Source organism: Cetorhinus maximus, chromosome 26 (genome assembly GCF_964194155.1).
Source record: "Cetorhinus maximus chromosome 26, sCetMax3.hap1.1, whole genome shotgun sequence".
Lineage (NCBI taxonomy): Eukaryota > Metazoa > Chordata > Chondrichthyes > Lamniformes > Cetorhinidae > Cetorhinus > Cetorhinus maximus.
In genome coordinates, this window is record NC_135904.1 from 19,738,965 (window position 1) to 19,754,694 (window position 15,730).

At 46.0% G+C, this 15,730-nt stretch overlaps 1 protein-coding gene across 2 annotated transcripts in view; it reads left to right on the forward strand.

Annotated features, from left to right (window-relative positions):
- myo1ea (myosin IEa) overlaps nucleotides 1–15,730 on the forward strand; it is a 149,078-nt gene that overhangs the window by 108,542 nt on the left and 24,806 nt on the right. For both annotated transcript variants that reach the window (XM_078530297.1, XM_078530298.1), the window contains exons 17-19: nucleotides 894–1,000; nucleotides 9,570–9,668; nucleotides 14,949–15,093. In XM_078530297.1, the coding sequence (XP_078386423.1) occupies nucleotides 894–1,000; nucleotides 9,570–9,668; nucleotides 14,949–15,093 (351 nt within the window). The remainder of the gene's footprint in view (nucleotides 1–893; nucleotides 1,001–9,569; nucleotides 9,669–14,948; nucleotides 15,094–15,730) is intronic.

Consider the following 15,730-nt stretch of genomic DNA (forward strand, 5'->3'; position numbering starts at 1 on the left):
TGCCGAGGAAATAGAGAGGAAATGGGGCTGTTTGCCAGCTCGTTTGCCAGCCTATAATTGTGTAGGCTGTATAAGCAAAATGAGCAGCAAGAGGCAATTATGATCAGGTCACAAACCACAAAATTTCCCTGGACTGTATTATGGCCCCATTAACCCAACCATAACAAAAACCACAACAACAAAAAGTGGCACGATGCATAAATGGAATACTTACAGCCTTGTCCAGTGTTGCACTTAAACTCGCTTGAGCTTTGAAAAACGCTGGCCTGTTCATTCCAGCTGGTTTCATTACAACGTCATCCATTTCATTTCTGGTCAGTTTCATTAATATTTTTACAGTAGTTGCCCACTTGCCAACAACGTGAGTTATTATATTCATACACCACAAAGGAATGCACCCATTGCTCTATTTCTCACCATAACGGTCGTGGCATTCTTCATGGGCAGACGGGCGCAGAGTTCCAGTGTTTACTTGCTCAGAGAGAGCAATGTTCAGGTGATAAGGAAGTGTTCGATCCAGAGGATTATTGGAACTAATTGTTTCTACAGATTGACAGGTAAATCCTTGACCCTTGGCCTTTGGCAGAAGTCAGATACCAAAAAGAGGCAGAAAATGATGGGCTTCCTTTCTTATGCACTTCTGACAATTTGAAGTGTGATACCTGATGTGCGATTAGCATGCATTAGCTGCATATATTATATCTCCATGTTCATAGATAAATCACTGGGTATGATTCACTGCATTGGCCATTACCTATCCCATACATCGGTGTTTAAGATCAGTAACACAGAGACATACCTCATAGACACCTTGTTAGACCTCTGGAGTCTTGGAGACGTCGTTGAACCGTTGTAGCATTTTCTGATCATTTTTTTAATTTTGCCTTTTTCAGAAGCAAGCTAATGACCTTGTGGGCACCCTGATGAAGTGTACGCCACACTATATCCGCTGTATCAAACCTAATGAAACCAAGAAGCCCAGGGACTGGGAGGAGAGCAGGTAACATTACCTAAAGGGAGGTTAAATGGCTGAACAGGTCATCACAACAGTCTCCAAATCAGTAACCCCTTCAATATATTTTAATTCTCCTGCTTCTCTCGATCTCTGAAGACTGTAAACTGTGCCAGGGTCTGAGTCCACAACTGCTGGCTCCTGTTCAAGTGCCAACCGATTTCTTGACCGTGTGGGATTCCTGGCTTATCCTGATCCCGGCCTGACACCTAGTCACGCATGTTCCGGCACGGATCACTAGATAATGATCAGGGGCAGAATGTCTGGCTAAGTGCGACATCTTGCATCTTGAGATCAATTGTAACAAGCCTATTACCATCCACAAGCTTGAGCTCAGATTGTGGTTTGGACCTGAGCAGTGCACCCTTGAAATTTTAGTTGTTGTCTGCTGTCCGTTTTTAGACTCTGCACTCCCTTCAATTTTTATTGCCCGGTGCACGTGACATTTATCACAGAACAAGGTCTGTGCGGTATCCTCTAGGCTGCACCTACACAGCTTCGTGGGAACATTGTACTTGAGGCCTTCCTGGCATGTTGAGTGTTAGTGATACAAATACTGCTGCTATCAGTCAACATGAGTGGTAGCTGTGACTCAGCAAAGATGCATGAAATTTCCACTGTCAGCTATAGTTGTTGCTGTAATGCAGAGGGAGTATAATTCCCAAAGCGCTTCAGAGTGGAACTGCTCAGTCAAGTTACAGCCTTACAAAATGTAGACTTTTCTGCAAGGCCTGGTTCAGTAATTGTGGGTAACTTTATATCCAAAATATGCAACCAACCTTTATACTCTGGAGTCCAGTACCGGGAGATTTCAAGGTTGATCTATCAGAACATAAGTTGGAGCTGGAGTAGGCCAATTGGCCCTTTGAGCCTGCTCCACCATTCAACAAGATCATGACTGATCTACCTCAATTCCACCTTCCTGCACTATCCCCATATTCCTTAATTCCCTTGGTGCCTAAAAATTCATCAACCTCTGTCTTTTAATATAAAAAGAGTGAGCATCCAGATCTCTGAAGTAGAGAATTCCAAAGATTCACATCCTTTGAAAAAATTTCTGCTCATCTCACCCCTAAATGGCCGACCCCTTATTCTGATTCTGTGTTCCCATGTTCTGAGATTCTCCAGCTAGGGGAAACACATTTTCTCCGCATCCACCCTGTCAAGCCCCTTAAGAATTTTACATGTTTTGATTAGATTACCTCTCATTCTTCTAAGCTCCAGGGAATATAGACCTAGTCTACTCAGTCTCTCCTCATATGCCAATCCCTTCATCCCAGGAATCAGTCTCCTTAGATAAGGAGACCAAAACTGCACGCGCTACTCCAGGTGTGGCCTCACCAATATTCACTGTAGATATGTACATGTCAGTCACGGTGACCAAGGAGAATTGCATCAACCCAGAAGGCAAGGCAGAAGGCGGGGGCCTCCCCAGCTAATGTCCTACTGTCCTAGAAGGCATTGTTTAAAAGGGAGATGTAAAAAAAAAAGGATTATTATTACTATTTATTTCTTCATGGTGTTGTATAGATAGATTGGCCCCTTTTTTTTTCATTCAAATGCTTTATAATTGTCACCCGAAATGAAGCAGCAATGATGCTGAGCAAAATCCATTGCCGGCCTTTGAATCTATTGTAGTCATTTGGGCCTCAAAATGACGCTACGGAGAAAAGTTTTGTCTGTTTGAAATTTCTTCTTCTGTTACTTTCAGCCCGTTATTTTAAATAGGTTAACACAGCCTCTGCAACGACAGAGAGAACAATTTCAGGTACACTTGATAAGCATTCGTATGCGATGGAAAAGCTTGTCTTTATACAGCCTCAGGGATTGTCAAAGTGCTGCACGTGCAATTAAATGCTTTTGAAGCTCGGCCACTGTTGTAATGCCAATGTAGCAGCCAGTTTTAACATAGCAAGTTCCTACAAAAAGCAGAGACAGCTAATCAGATAGACCCGGAATGTTCCAGCGCAGTTGGCGCTGGGCGTCAAGGTGGGCGATATGGCGAGAAGGACAAAAATTGGTTTTACGCCGTCGTGAAACCAGTTTGCAGTTGTCCGCTCCACCCATCAATGGCAGGGCCACGTTTCCCGCTGCCGCATTCCCGTTGGGAATGTCGTTTAAATACATTTGCATCTAATTATAAACCCCGCTCGCCGGAATCATGCCCCCACGCTGGATCATCCGGGCACCACACTGACGTGTTTCGTCACTATACATGAGCGACATGCACCTGGCAACCTGAACTTCGAGCGGAAGTTGCAGGCGAGTGCACACAACTCTGCGCAGTGCTGGCAAACATCGTCCATAGGACACCAAGGAAGAGGTGCCACACATTCTGGCGGAGGGTGGGGTGGGGGGCAGCACAGGCAAGTCTCTTTTCCCTGGCTGGCTTTCAGTGCAGTGCTAGGGCAAGGGCTCTAGTGCAGGCCAGGCAGTCAAGGTGGGGAGGCTATGCAGCACAGACTGAAGGAAATACTCAAGCACATGCGGCGGTGTGGGGTGGTGAGGCAAATGGCCACGCACTTGGAAAAGCTTGTCAAAAGTGAGCATTATTCTGCAGCTGAGACCGTTCAGCAGCAGCTCCATTGACAGGCTTGGAGTTGGGCCTCTGAAGCTTTTCTGCCCACTCGAGCAACGCAAGAGCACGAAAGCGCCACCAAATGCTCCAGAACTTTTCACCCCTTGGGTGCAGACTGCAAATTAAGGTGCGTTTTAGGGGGCAGCAGAACAATTGGCCAACTGGGCAAGTTGTAGAATCCCCTTGCGAAAGGTGGCTATGGCGCAGTCACTGGTGGAGGCGCTCACAGCCCCCTTGCAATGTCTTTATTAAGGTGTGGACAGGTATCCATTATGGTTCAAGCTAACGGTGCAGCCCTGCAGTGTGTGTTAGGGGAATGCCTGAGCTGAGAGCACAGCTTGCAGTGCAGTGGCCAAAGCTGCCGCCAGTCGGTCAAGTGGAGGGGTCAGAGATGGGTGGGGTTTTGGACAGCCAATGAGCGCACTATACACTGGCCATCCAAGTGGTGGTCAGTGCCCTCCTGCATGCTTCAAGAGGCCTTCAGACTTCACCAAAAGAGGTTCATAGGACATCTATGCTAATCCATGCATCTCTCTCTTTAATTCTGCAGGAGGAGAACATCAGAATCATGGACTCTGGTGATTTAGCGGTATGCCTCATGGCTTATAAGGAGCAGAGAAGAAGAAGAGTGTGGCGGAGGCGCCTGGCTCAGCAAAGGGAGGAGCACCTCTCTCAAGATGAAGGGGCGGCAGGGTCTGTTGCGCATGCAGCTCGTGGGTGCCTCACTAGACCCAGGATCTATAGACAGTGTCTGTAATTTCTGCAGATGATCGAGAACCAGTGTCACCGAAGACTGCGCGTGTCTAGAGAACTATTTGGTCACATATGCCATCTGCTGCAGAATTTGGTGCCATGGGGACACGGAGGGCATCCACTGCCAGTTGCCATGAAGGTGACCGCGGCGCTCAATTTCTTTGCCAGTGGCTCCTTCAGGGCTCCACAGGTGACCTGTGTGGGATCTCATAAACCTCCACGCACAAGTGTAACCAGGAGGTCACGGACGCCATCTTCGTGAAGGCACAGAACTTGGTGCATTTCAGGAAAGGCAGGAAGCAAGACTTCTGGGATTTACGCAGATCTCAGGTTTTCCACAGGTGCAGGGTGCCATCGACAGCACTCACATGGCGCTTGGATCTCCGTGGCAACAAGCAGTCAACTACGTCAACTGCAAGGACCTCCACTCGCTGAATGTTCAGCTGGTCTGCAACCAACACAAATGCATCCTGCATGATTCCCAGGGAGCATCCACGATTCCTACATCCTTAGCAGATCTCAGATCCCTGAAATCTTCCAGGGCTCAGAGAGGCTGCATGGCTGGCTCCCCAGGGACCAGGGCTACCCACAGAGGACATAGCTGATGACGTCTGTGCGGCAGTGTCAGACTGCAGTAGAGCGATGGTATAACGAGGCTCATGCTATGACCGGGACTTTGGTGGAGCAAATGATAGGCATTTTGAAAATGAGGTTCCGGTGTCTCGCCGGGTCTAGTGGAGCACTGCAATACAGTCCACCGAGGGTGTCACACATCACCGCTGTATGCTGCGCGCTCCACAACCTGGCACTGCAACGGGAGCAGGGTCTGGCTGAGGAGGACATCGAGGTGATGACGATGATGAGGTCCTCGAAGGCAAGGATGCCGGTGATGAGGTCATCGCACTGTCCAGACGAGGCAAGTGTGCTCGGGAGGTCCTCATAGCCACAAGGTTTGTGGAGGATGATGACGAGATGCAGTGAGAACAGTCCTTACATCTGTGAATGTTTGACTCCTGTGTGGCTGATGACAGCGCACATACCCTCAGTGCTCAGGCTCATGTCATGGAAACACAGCGGAGGCCCTAATAGTAGATTCCAGGAGGATGATGACGACATGCAGTGAGGACACTCCATAGATCTTCACGTTACCTCTATGAATGTCTGACTCCTGTCTGGCTGAGAGCAGCTCGCTTGCACTCTGCGGTTAGGGTCATATCATGGCGATGCAGCCATGAAACTTTAAATGCACCTGATCCTTTGTTGGCTTCAGTATCTGACCCCTTCAGGAACACACCGTCACTGGACGTAGTTGCTGAAGAGATGGGGTGGGGTCCAGCCCCACTTCAAAGGTGCTGAGAACACACAGGGAGAATGACGACATTCTGGCAGCAATGACGAGGACCATCGAGGTGCAGGCGTCACTAATGTGTTCAGTAAGTGTGAAGCCGGACCATCACTTTGGTCTGAAGGTTACACACTGCACAGGGAAGAGGCCCTGGACTGAAACACCTGCCTTTATCTTGTGCAGGAATCAAGGTTTCACATCTGAGTGACAAACACTGCTCATCAGAACAAGGAGCCATAGGCAAGGAGACATTCTTGGAAGTTTATTTACAATAGTGAACATTGTGTACAAGTGATTAACACCCATGCCCAGGCTGTGCAACTATATTTTCTTAACTTTCCTAACCCTGCTGCTACGTCTTGGTGCTCCCCAGACATCCACAGCGGAGGTGGAGGCAGCCCTACTGACTGCTGTGCCCTATCTGTGACGCCTTGGCAGGCATCCCCTTGAGGGCCAAGACTGGAGGTCCCCAGCCTGCTTTCGGGGTCCTGCTGTGTGGCAGTGGCACCCTCCTCGGCCTGTGGAGCTAGAGCTGCTGGGGTCACAGGAAGAGGGGATTCGGATGGGCCGGAAATTGCCGGAGTCAGCTGGGTGGATGGCCCCGGGGTGTGCACCTGCTGATCTTCCTCCCTATGGATACCCGAGAGCCCCTGGCTGACTCCTTGAGGAGAAGGGGAAGCTGGAGTGAGATCGAGCTGGCCTGCAGCCCCCTCAATTTGACACTTGTTGGAGGCCATTTATCGGCGATGGAGTTCAGCCTGCGCAACAGTGCAGGACTGATGTCCTGGACCAAGGTCTCCATGACGGCCGCCATCCTACCAGTGTTGGCCTCACTGCATTGGCATGCCGGTGCTATCACCTCAGACTAAAGGCGGATGGATCCTCCATCGTGCCTTGCGATCTGAGGAGCACAGCGGACATCCCTTCCTGATATTCCCGAGCTTGCCTTTGCAGTTCCAGCAACTGAGACATGACCGAGTCCAGAGGCTCCTCGCCTAAACTCGAGCTCAGCAGATTTCTGGCCTCCAGCAGTCCTCCGAGAGCTGGAAACCTGGGAAGTCCCTGCCGCCGTCTGCTGAGGATCAGACAGTGCGATATATACACCAGATTGTGACCCCGAGCTACTCTAGAACTAGGCCCCACTAAGGTGTGTGTCTGCGCTGGTGGAGGGTGTGGGTCAGCGCTGTGATGGGGCTTCAATTAGGGTGTCATCAGATTCTCCTTCCGAGGTGTCTTCGGAGCTTGAGTCGAGGACCTGGCCCGTGGACCCCTTCGGCTGCTTCCCAGTGTTCCTCTGAAACCAAGGAGAGATAATTAGTGCATGGCAGGGGACTGTGGACCAGGGAAACTCACTCACAGCATGGTTGTCTGATGGATGTTGCACTGCTGGATCCTCACTTGGTTGAGCCCCGCTGACCTCATTGTTAGCACAGGAATGGTCCAGACCGTGGCTGTCCAGCTGGATGACTCTATTTTCAAAGCCTGTGAGCACCTTGATGCCAGGCATTCCTTCACCGGTCTGCGACCTCTCCCTTTTGTTGTGTGCCAGCTTGTCCTGCATGAATACAGATGGAGAGAGTGTAAACAGGACGCTTGCCAGGCCAGATGAGTAGGATGCCTGGCATGTGTGGGTGGTGAGTGGTGCCATGGACGGGTTGCGGACACGATTTGCAGGGCAGAAGAAGGTGTGTGTGAGAGAGTGAATGGTGATGTCCCTTGAGCTGGCAGTGAGTGAGATCCCTGTGGATGTGTGATGGGTTTGAGAGTGTGTGAGTTGAGAGTGATGAGAAGAGTGACTTACCCTGACGGATCGGAGGAGATCATTCATCCTCTTTCAGCACTGGGTGGCTGTCCTCTTGCAGGGCATTGGCACTGACCGCCACTGCCACTGTCTCCCATGCTGGATTGGTGACTTTGCTCGCTGGTTTTAGCCCAGAGCGGGGGTAGAGGACTTCACGGCGGGCCTCCATTGTGTCCAGTAGGCACCTGAGGGAAGCGTTGCTAAATTTGGGGACATGGCTTTGCAGTAGCTTTGCAGATGCCGTAGAGAGTGCCAGCTCTGTGCGAGGGCACCATTTAAATATGGCGCCCGGATCACTGAAGCCCTGATGATAGCGGGGCAGGAGAAAAGCTCATGGTATAGAGGGTAACAAATTGGCATGGCTAAATGATTGGCTGGCTAACAGGAAGCAGTGAGTAGGCATAAATGGGTCTTTCTCAGGTTGGCAAGATGTAACGAGTTGTGTGCCACAGGGATTAATACTGGGACCTCAAATGTTTACCATATATATAAATGACTTGGATGAAGGGATGGATGGGATGGTTGCCAAATTTGCTGATGACACAAAGATAGGGAGAAAAGTAATTTGTGAAGAGGACATAAGGAGGCTACTAAAATATATAGATAGTTTAAGTGAGTGGGCAAAGATCTGGCAAACGGAGTATAATGTGGGCAAATGTGAAATTGTCCTTTTGGCAGGAAGAATAATAGAGAAACACATTATCTAAATGGTGAGAGATTGCAGAGGGATCTGGGTGTCTTAGTGTTCGAATCGTATAAAGCTAGTATGCAGGTACAACAAGTAGTTAGGAAAGCTAATAGAATGTTATCATTTCTTGTGAGGGGAATTGAATACAAAAGTAGGGAGGTTATGCTTCAGTTATACAGAGCACGAGTGAGACCACATCTGGAGTACTGTGTACAGAATTGGTCACCTTATTTAAGGAAGGATGTAAATGTGTTGGAAGCAGTTCAGAGGATGTTTACCAGACTAATACCTGGAATGGGCAGGTTGTCTTATGAGGAAAGGTTGGACAGGTTAGGCTTGTATCCACTGGAGTTTAGAAGAGTAAGAGGTGACTTGATTAAAGCATATAAGATCCTGAGGGGTCTTGACAGGGTGGATGTGGAGAGGATGTTTCCTGTTGTGGGAGAGTCTAGAACTAGGGGGTCACTGTTTAAAAGTAAGGGGTCATCATTTAAAACAGAGATAAGGTGAAATGTTTTAACTGAATGTTGAGAGCCTTTGGAATCCTTTTCCCGAAAAGGTGGTGGAAGCAGAGTCTTTGAATATTTTTAAGGCAGGGGTGGATAGATTCTCGATAAGCAAGGGGGTGACAGGTTATCTGGGGTACGCGGGGTGCAGATTTGAAGTTACTGTCAGATCAGCTGTGATCTTATTAAATACTGGAGCAAGCTCAAGGGGCCGAATGGCCTCCTCCTTGTTCGTGTGAATCAGAGGCCATCGCGCAAGCAATCTGGCGTGTTTCCCAGGAATGAGGCAGGACACGCTGGGAATGGGATGATACGGCGTGAAAAGCCGACATTGCAGGCGGTGGGTAAAAGGCCCTTTTTTTCCTGCCTGCGACAGCACTTTGTGAAAATCTGGGACAATCCCGCCAATAGTCTTTTTTTTAAAGTGGTTGAAGGATAAATATTGTTCAGGACACCTCCCCTGCTCTTCTCCAAATACCATTATATGATTTATTGGGTCCACCTGAGTAGGCAGACAGGACCTCGATTAATATCACATCTGAAAGACACCATCTGCAAAAGTGTAGCAGAAAGTGTCGCTCAGATTTTGTGCTCAGTTCACTGGGGTAAGGGCCTGGACCCACAAACTTCTGACTCAGAAGCAATACGCCTACTATGGAATCAAGATGTCACCAATTGGTGTTCCACGGTACAATTTCATAGCCCTGTGGAGTTTTTTTAGGAAAGTAATAAACTTGGATTTATGATCGTAAAAATAGTACATTTTTGAAATAGGCAGCAAAATATTTCATTCCGCTAGTGTTAACCACATTTTATAAATGTTACTTTAGCAAAATGTAAGTATCATCTTTCTAGTCCTAGTTAATTTTTGTCATTTTCTTTTTAGAGTTAAGCACCAAGTGGAGTATCTGGGTTTAAAGGAAAACATCAGGGTTCGACGCGCAGGCTACGCTTACAGACGAGTTTTTAAGAAATTCTTACAAAGGTGAGACTTACCATGGGGTTCGAATTTTGCTCGCCGTTCTCTACCCGCTTAGCAATGTTTCTTAAAATTGTCTCCCCTTTTCCCTTTTCTCTGGAAAACGCCAACCCTTGCTAGGGAATAGTTCTGCAAGTGTCGGTTGCACCGCAGTACCCCTCGCGAATGGTCACCCTTCCCTGTGCGTTGAAAAAGCGAGTGGGATTTCCTGGCCCTGACACCGGCGGGCAGGATCACGGGCAGGATGGGAAAATTTGGAGAGCTGTTAAAAAATCAACGGCTCTCCAAATTTTCCTGTCCGGCCCGCGCCGATACCTGCTGGTGGCGGGGTCGGAAAATCCCAGCCTGTGATTCCTCTATAGGTAAACATGACAGCTAAGCCCAATTCTGCCTTTGCCTGATAGTCACGCAAGTGTACTTTCCAGTGGTTGAGAAGGAAAGAACTTGCTTTCATGTCCTCAGGATGTTCCAAAGTGCTTTAAAATTAGTGGATTACTTCTGAAGTGCAGTCACTGTTGTTATGGTGGCAAATGTGGCACACAGCCAGGTCCAAAAATAGCAAATGCATGGATGGTCAGACAATCTCTTTGCTGGGGTGTTTGAGGAAGGAATGTTGACCAGGAGAACACTCAAAGAACCATTTCCTCCTCTTCAAACATGCTTTTTGTATCCATCTGCCGGCAGAATTGACCTTGTTTGACTATCTGCAAGATGGCACCTCTGACAACGCAGCACCCTCTCAATACTGCACCAGAGTCATAGATTATATATCTTGAAGTCTGTAGCATGGATTGAGCCAACAGCCCTTTGACCCAGAGGTAAAAGCTCTACCAACTAAGCTAAGTTAACAAGAGGCACTGACCCAAGACTGCTGAGGCCAACTGTAATGTTGTCCCTTTTGACATCAGCTGATTAAGCCCAGATCATTGGACCTGGGAATTTCTTGGTCTGTATGACTCCAAACTAAATGACCAGAAGAACCATATTAGGCCCATTGTGTAAAGAATGGCTGATATGACACTTGTCTATGTTAAAGTTGCAAAGCCCAGCCCATAGACAGGAGCTAGTTCCAATAAATAAAATCATTTTTTTTTACCAGGGTATTTTTTTTTTACTGGTAAATATAGGCCAAAAGGGGTTTAGTGAAATCCTTGCACAGCTATTCCACGCAGCTCACCTGTGTCTGCTGTATTTTATACACATTCAGCCATCTTGAGGAACGTCACCTGAGAGAGGCAGAAAGCCAACACTATCGAATTTTATTAGAGACTTGCTTCAGGAATTCCACGTTTGGGTCATTTTGCCTTGAATAAACTTGTTTTTAATAAGTAAGTGAGGATCTGAAGGCCCGATTTCAAGCCTGTGTAGGTGAATGCGTTTTGGGGTGAGTTAAAATGGGGCCCTGGTTGTCTTGTTCTGCAGACACTGGGGTAAATGCCCCAGGTCTCTGCTGCTAATGAGTTGCTTTGATTTCAATCAAATCAAAAAGGTCTTTTGCTGGCAGTTTCCTGATAGGTGCTAATGGTAGATGAGGCACTTTACCATCCGTCCAGCCCAGGAAAAAATACATTGTCATGTCATTTTATGTGGAAATTTGAATTTTGCATTTTAAAGTCTCCAAGTCTGCTTGGATCCCTTTCTCAGCTTCCTTTTTTTCTCCAAGGCACTTATTTTTTTAAATAGCCATGGCTTTGTAATGCAACGTTCCTAATGTATTTTAATTCATTGCACTTAGGATAATGATGCAGTTCTGAGCTAGCAAATGGACACTGACATCAGAGTCCACTCCCACAGATAATCCTCTGGTGGGTGTGTCCGTGTGTCCCTGAGAGAAATAATGTTTTGTGAAATTTATTCTCCAATGTTTAGTGCAAATCAAAATCACCCCAGCATTTTTTGCCCAGTAAGGTTTAGAAAGATGACTGTTTAATCGTCTTCAAAGGAGATTAAGTTGCATTTGTTTTTGTAATTTGGACTAATCATGTTAAAAGTGCTAAGCATAAATATTAGGCTCTGTATTTTTCAGGTCTAATTGAGTAACTGTCTGTAAATTGGTCCCAGCCATTCAATCCAGAGTAGGGACTATTGTTAATTCCCTCACAGTGGAATTTTGATTTTATTTTTTCTCTGGTTGCCTGTTTTAACTGGCTGTTGACTAAACCAAAGCTATCGTTTGTTATTTCAACGTGCTTTTGTGTATAGTATTTTTAAAATGTGACTGATTTCTTTCTTAAGTAAGTTGAGCAAAAAACTCTTTGTTCTTTTAGTTCCTGCTGGTTTACGAAGAGTTCCACAGCATGTAGTCCTTTTATTTCTTGTGCTATGATTCAAAATAGCATTCTGATATCAAAGGGCAAGTGAAGACTTGCCATTCACTTTGCCCAAGTTTTTCTTTTAATGATCGGCTCATGATGTTGAGGGAATGGGCTTAGTACTTAATTTAATTCTAAGAACATCGTTAACTTTAAGAAACTGTTTGAACTGCAGAAGGTGAGGATACTGATGCATTGTATATTGTAAATTCCTGTTGCCTTGTTCTCCATCTAAAATCTCCATCACTGTATTTTTTTTTTGAGCCCTTTTTTTCAAATAAATTTGATTAGTTGTTTTAGCCTGTTGAATCTGTGGCCTGTGTATAGTTGATCTGTTTCTTTTAGCCAACTGAATCTTTGACTTGAGTTTTCTGTCCAAAATGAGTGTCGGAGTGTAGCATGATTCTACATTTGCATTTTGCTGTCATACCATAAATGAAATCAGTGTGTTCATGAATTCTGGAGGGGCAGAAAACAAAAAGACACAAATTTCAGAAATGGTTGTTGAACAAGAAAATTGTGTGAAAGAGCATGAATCCATAACAGATACAAAATATACAGTACAAATGATTGTGACCACCAAATCGAGCATAAAAGTTCCGAGTAAATCAACCAAATCACATTATGAATGGAATACTTTGATTTTATCTCGCAATCTTTCAATGAATAGTTGTTCAGTTGAATTTTTTGTTTAATTAGGTTTTTGAGATTAACTATGTATGGGTTACACTTTTTTTTTGTTTTCTTTGTTGGACGAATTGTAACAATAAAAGCTATAACATAATAATGATACAGCACAAGAAGCCTCCATTCAGCCCATCAGGTCTGTGCTGGCTCTTTAGCAGAGCTATCCAATTTATCCCACTCCCCTGCTCTTTCCTGACAGCCCTGAAATTGTTTTCCCTTCTTCAAGTATTCATTCACTTCTCTCTTGAATGTTACCATTGAATTTGCTCCCACCACACTTCCATGCAGTGCATTCCAAATCACAACATTTTGTCACATTTAAAAAAAAAATGCTTCCTCATCTTAAATCTGTGCCCTTGGGTTACTAACCCTTCTGCCACTGGAAACAATTGTTCCCTATTTACTCTTTAAAAACCATTCATAATTTTGAACACCTCTAGCAAATTCCCTTTAACTTTCTCTGCTCAAAGGAGAACAACCCCAGATTCCCACGTGACTGAAGTACCTCACCCCTGGTGCCATTCTAGTAAATCTCTTCTGCACTCTCTTCCAAGATCTTGACACTCTTCCTGAAGTATAGCGCCCAGAATTTAACACACTACTCCAGCTGAGGCCTGACCAGTGTTTTTATAAAGGTTTAGCATAAAAGTAGCTTGGTAGTACAGAACTTGAATATTGCTAAAAAGAGAGTCATGTTGCCAAAGCTTTTCGTCTTACACTCATCGGGACAAATGCAAGAATGGCAAATTTCAAATGATTACAACAGTTTATACTGCAGGAGAAAAGGATGCTGATTGGTTGGCAAGTTAACTCTGCCCAAAGCATTGCCTGGGAGAAAGCAACGGGAAACTTTTATCTCCCCAAGCTCCCAGGTAAATCAAAAATAGCGAAAGTCTTGAACATATTCCTTTTGTCTGCAGGAAATGGGTTCCTGCACATGAATGCATGTTGCCTCTAGCAAACACAAATGAACCAGGTTAAAAGCCCGACTGATTATCTTAAATTGGTTGTTGATGTAGCTATTAGCCTGCTCACGATTGGTTTAACATATGTTCATTGCTTTTCTACTCTATTCCTCTATTAATAAAATCAAGAATACCATATGCTTTTTTGAATAAACTTCTCAACTTATCCAGCTACTTCAAAGCTTTGCGTACATGCACCCTCCAAGAGTCCTTCTTTTCCTGCATCTATTTGTCATTTTGCCCCTCTTCTATTTTCCCCAAAAATGTATCCCTTCATACTGTAAATGTTACATCACTCTCTCTCTCTCTGGGTATGAGTAGGATCAGTCTTGCATATGGCTAGGAATTTTGCATTTATCCCCTGGCCAAAATTATAATGACTTTGTACTTGGATACATGATAATCATGGAGCAATATCTAGCCAATTACATTCTGAAAGGCCATCAAGAACTGTGTAACCAGGGTAATGTGTGAAGTTTTAAGTTTCTGGAGAGAGAAAAGCCAGTTCTTGGTGTAAGGGGAAGGCATGGAGAAGAACCAGCCTTTGGCTTGAAGGGAATATATAGGGTAGGTGGCTTTAGGCATGATAGGAGTGAATGAAGAGAACCCAGGCCTTGGCATAAAAGGCTGGAGGGAGAAGAACCAGTATCTAACTGAGGAGGAATGTAGGACAACGAGACATTGGCTTGCGAGGAGGAGGAGAGGAAGGAAAGGGTTGTAAATTTGTTTGTGGAGCTCTGTGTACAGATGTCAGTCTGAGTAGTCATACTATTTCTCATTGGAATCTTGACTGGAATCTATAGCTGAGATGTTATTAAAGTGAGGTATTCTTTGGCTGGAGGGCCTTTGTATGAATTATTTTAAACTACACAAGATCACTGCTATCATATTCTTTAGAACATGATTATTGGGTCCTAAAATGAGCTATGAATGATTCAAAACCCACATTGAAAATTGGCCATGGTGAACTTATTGATAGTGATGCCATCTGTGTGGGCTCTCTATTCACATAGAGGGTCAATGAACTATTTGCTATTTATACTTAGCTGTTATACTGGGATTAATGGTGTATTTTTATAAATAAACATTTCCAACATTTACCAAGAAAGAAACTTTTTATAGTTTTCAAACTATTGATGCATTGATTGGACATGGTATAAAACATCTGTTGCTATTTATTTATCTATAACAGGAATTGTTTATTTACAGGGTTGAGCAAAATTAAATTAAAGTTGGGAATGGTATAAAGCACTCACTTTTAAAAAAAATTCATTCCATTTCTCTGAGGAATCTCTCTGCCAACGCCACCTTTCTCATTGCAGGTACGCCATTTTGACGAAGGAGACGTGGCCTTCATGGAGAGGAGATGTGAAACAAGGAGTTCTCCATCTCCTCAGATCAGTGAACATGGACCCGGAACAGCACCAGCTGGGGAAAACCAAAATCTTCATCAAAGCCCCTGAGTCTGTACGTGAGCTTGTTGTACTCTACCTGATATCTACCTGCTATCTCGGGTCAGTGCCACGGGGCAGAATCTTCTGCTCTCTCTGGTGGCGAGGTTCGAGGAGGGAAGGGCATTTACTTAGGCAGAGTGGTGGCATAGCTGAAACCCGCCACCTTCCCGCCTCCACATGAATTAAGTTCCGGGCAGGAAGGCCCATGGTCGACCTTCCCGCCCCATTGCCAATTGAGGCACTTATGTGGCCAATTAAGGATCACTTAAGGGCCTCATCCCACTGCTGCTGGGAGTAACCCAGCTGCGGGCGGGCCTGTTGCCATGTGGTGTTCATGACAGATGAACCTGTGTTGGTCGCTTGGCACCTTGTGTGTGTGGGGATGGGGGGGGGAGGGGGAGGGTGGGATGGGGGGAGGGGGAGGGCGGGATGGGGGAGTTGGTGGGGGGTTGCAGTTCACTGAATCAAAGGCAATCGGTACCTCATCAGGAGACTGGACAGCAGGAAGGCAGGGGTGGGGTTGGGCACTGGAAGTCACCCCCTGCCCTGTCTTCCGATCCCTCTGCCCATGACTCCCCCACATCGTGAAACGCCCTCCCCAACATTACTTACCTGAAGCCTGGGTCCTCTGCTACCCTGGCACTCCGGGG